At 38.9% G+C, this 2500-nt stretch overlaps 1 protein-coding gene across 1 annotated transcript in view; it reads right to left on the reverse strand.

The window, feature by feature from the left end:
- Positions 1–1217: 1217 nt before the first annotated feature.
- The window catches only part of LOC137647155 (tol-Pal system protein TolA-like), a 12323-nt gene continuing 11040 nt past the window's right edge, over positions 1218–2500 (reverse strand). The window contains exon 5 of the mRNA XM_068380433.1: positions 1218–2127. Coding sequence (XP_068236534.1) covers positions 1849–2127 — 279 coding nt within the window. The 3' untranslated portion in view covers positions 1218–1848. The remainder of the gene's footprint in view (positions 2128–2500) is intronic.

A 2500-nucleotide genomic window follows, 5' to 3' on the forward strand; every position in this document is an offset into this window, starting at 1 on the left:
TTCGCATTCAGTCGTGGCCACCGAACGATTCAGTGTGTATGAATTGTTAGCAGTACCAGCAGAGGATGAATTCATGAAGAGCACCTTTTATACTGGTTGGTTGGTTGGTTTTAGATTGGACCCCTTCACAACGAAGGGGACCACGGGCTCTTGCACGAAGACAGCCCGTAAGTAAGGTAATCTTGTGAAAGAGTCAGATCCTATCAAAACACGAAGAACGAACAGGATGATGATGGGATGACAGCAGCAGGACGACCGAGGCAGGCCTTCCCAAACCTGGATCCTCTTCGGTCATAGAGAAATTGATCTTTTCTTATTGAAGGTTTGAAACGGAATCCTTTTATACTGAAGCTTTTGATATCCTTCCCTTATTGCACTATACAATTGGAGGCTCAGTTGCATCGCCAGTATATTTCCATTGAGTTGGCCCCAAGTTCTCTGCCATATCAGGACTCCTTTGGTCCCCAGTTCTCTTCCATACCAGGACTCCTTTGGTCCCCAGTTCTCTGCCATATCAGGACTCCTTTGGTCCCCAGTTCTCTTCCATACCAGGACTCCTTTGGTCCCCAGTTCTCTGCCATATCAGGACTCCTTTGGTCCCCAGTTCTCTTCCATACCAGGACTCCTTTGGTCCCCAGTTCTCTGCCATATCAGGACTCCTTTGGTCCCCAGTTCTCTTCCATATCAGGACTCCTTTGGTCCCCAGTTCTCTTCCATATCAGGACTCCTTTGGTCCCCAGTTCTCTGCCATATAAGGACTCCTTTGGTCCCAAGTTCTCTCCCATATCAGGACTCCTTTGGTCCCAAGTTCTCTTCCATATCAGGACTCCTTTAAAGGTTTGGTGAGTTTGGAGTACCCGACAGATTTGCCTTCCTAATCAGTGAGGGTCGCCGTTTTGCTACCTCAGGTTTCACGTGGGTGGAGTGGGACCTCAAGGGCTGATCATAAGTTTGTCTGTATGGTTTTCGGATATTTTAAGCAAGAGAATAAGCCTATCACTTTCGTCTGCTGTTCATTAGCGACTTATAAATCCTTCAATAAAGCATTGATACAGAGATTACAAACAGTATGGCTTCATAAAATGAGAACTGTCCTTTTTATTCTTCTTTGTCTTCCACAATAGTACAAGACATCATACGTTGTTATTCATAAAGCACTTTTGACGTTAAGAGAATTTGAATTAAGACATTTGTGATGAAAGAGAAAACCCTTAGGATGAGAATAATTTCACTTTTATTACTAAAAAGGTTCAACATTGTTAATGCACAAGAAAAAAACGTCACATGAAAAGCAATTGAGTGAATCCCTATTACATTGTGCTTATTTAAAATCAAGCGAAACATGAAATAAATCCCTCAAAATTACTGCATAGTTTATACACCAGAGAAAAACTTGGTCGCAATTGTATTTTACAATTCCTCAGTAGACAACAGTGAAAAATAAGTATCTACTTTCGTGGCAATGGTTTGCAGCTCTGTCCACTGATAAAATCAAACTTATGACTAACAATCAAAAGCATAAAAATTATAGATGAATTAATAAATAGATTGCAAAAAGAACAGAAATGAAAGATAGCGCAGGATCTGGTTAATGAGATTGTCCAATGACCTTCGAAGGTATCCGGGGGCTCTTTGATAAGAAAGAAAGAAAGCATGAAAGAAAAAGAAAACGTTTAGGAAATAGATCATTCGGGCAAAGACCAACGGTATATGAACATTTTTCGAGAACCTGCATCTGGATCCTTTTTCCTTTTTCCCCTCTGTTTTTTTTTTTTTTTTTTTTTTTTTTTTTTTTTTTTTTTTTTTTTTTTTTTTTTTTTGTGGGGGGAATCCCTTTGTCTTGGCCTCCTATGCTTTCTTGGTTTCCGGTTTCTTGGTTTCCGCAGCCTTCTTGGCATCCGCAGCTATCTTGGCATCCGCAGCTATCTTGGCATCCGCAGCTATCTTGGCATCCGCAGCTTTCTTTGCTTCCGCAGCTTTCTTAGCATCCTCAGCTATCTTGGCATCCGCAGCTTTCTTGGCTTCCTCCTTCGCTTTGGCATCAGCTAAAGTTTTCTCGAGAGTTGCTATTTTCGCATTGGCGGCCTGCAGGTCCTGGGTGAGCTTGGCCTTCTCGTCATTTATCACCTGCCGGAATACAATGAGTTTCGATTAGCTGTTGTTTAGAGCAGATAAAGAAGATTTTATTATAATTATAACAATATGATCGTACTGATGATATACAAAAGAAGCTTTGGCTACTTCGAAGGTTCTGAAAAGACTGGTAAGAAAGAATAACAAAAAGTTTCAAGGTAGTTTTCAATAATGATAATAATAATAATAATAATAATAATAATATTAATAATAATAATAATAATAATAATAATAATAATAATAATAATAATAATAGATTACGATGTAACGTTGAGCCTTATGATGGCGAAGGCAAAACTTAGAATTAACTGCCAACTCATTATTATTATTATTATTATTATTATTATTATTATTATTATTATTATTA

Source organism: Palaemon carinicauda, chromosome 1 (genome assembly GCF_036898095.1).
Source record: "Palaemon carinicauda isolate YSFRI2023 chromosome 1, ASM3689809v2, whole genome shotgun sequence".
Classification (NCBI taxonomy): domain Eukaryota; kingdom Metazoa; phylum Arthropoda; class Malacostraca; order Decapoda; family Palaemonidae; genus Palaemon; species Palaemon carinicauda.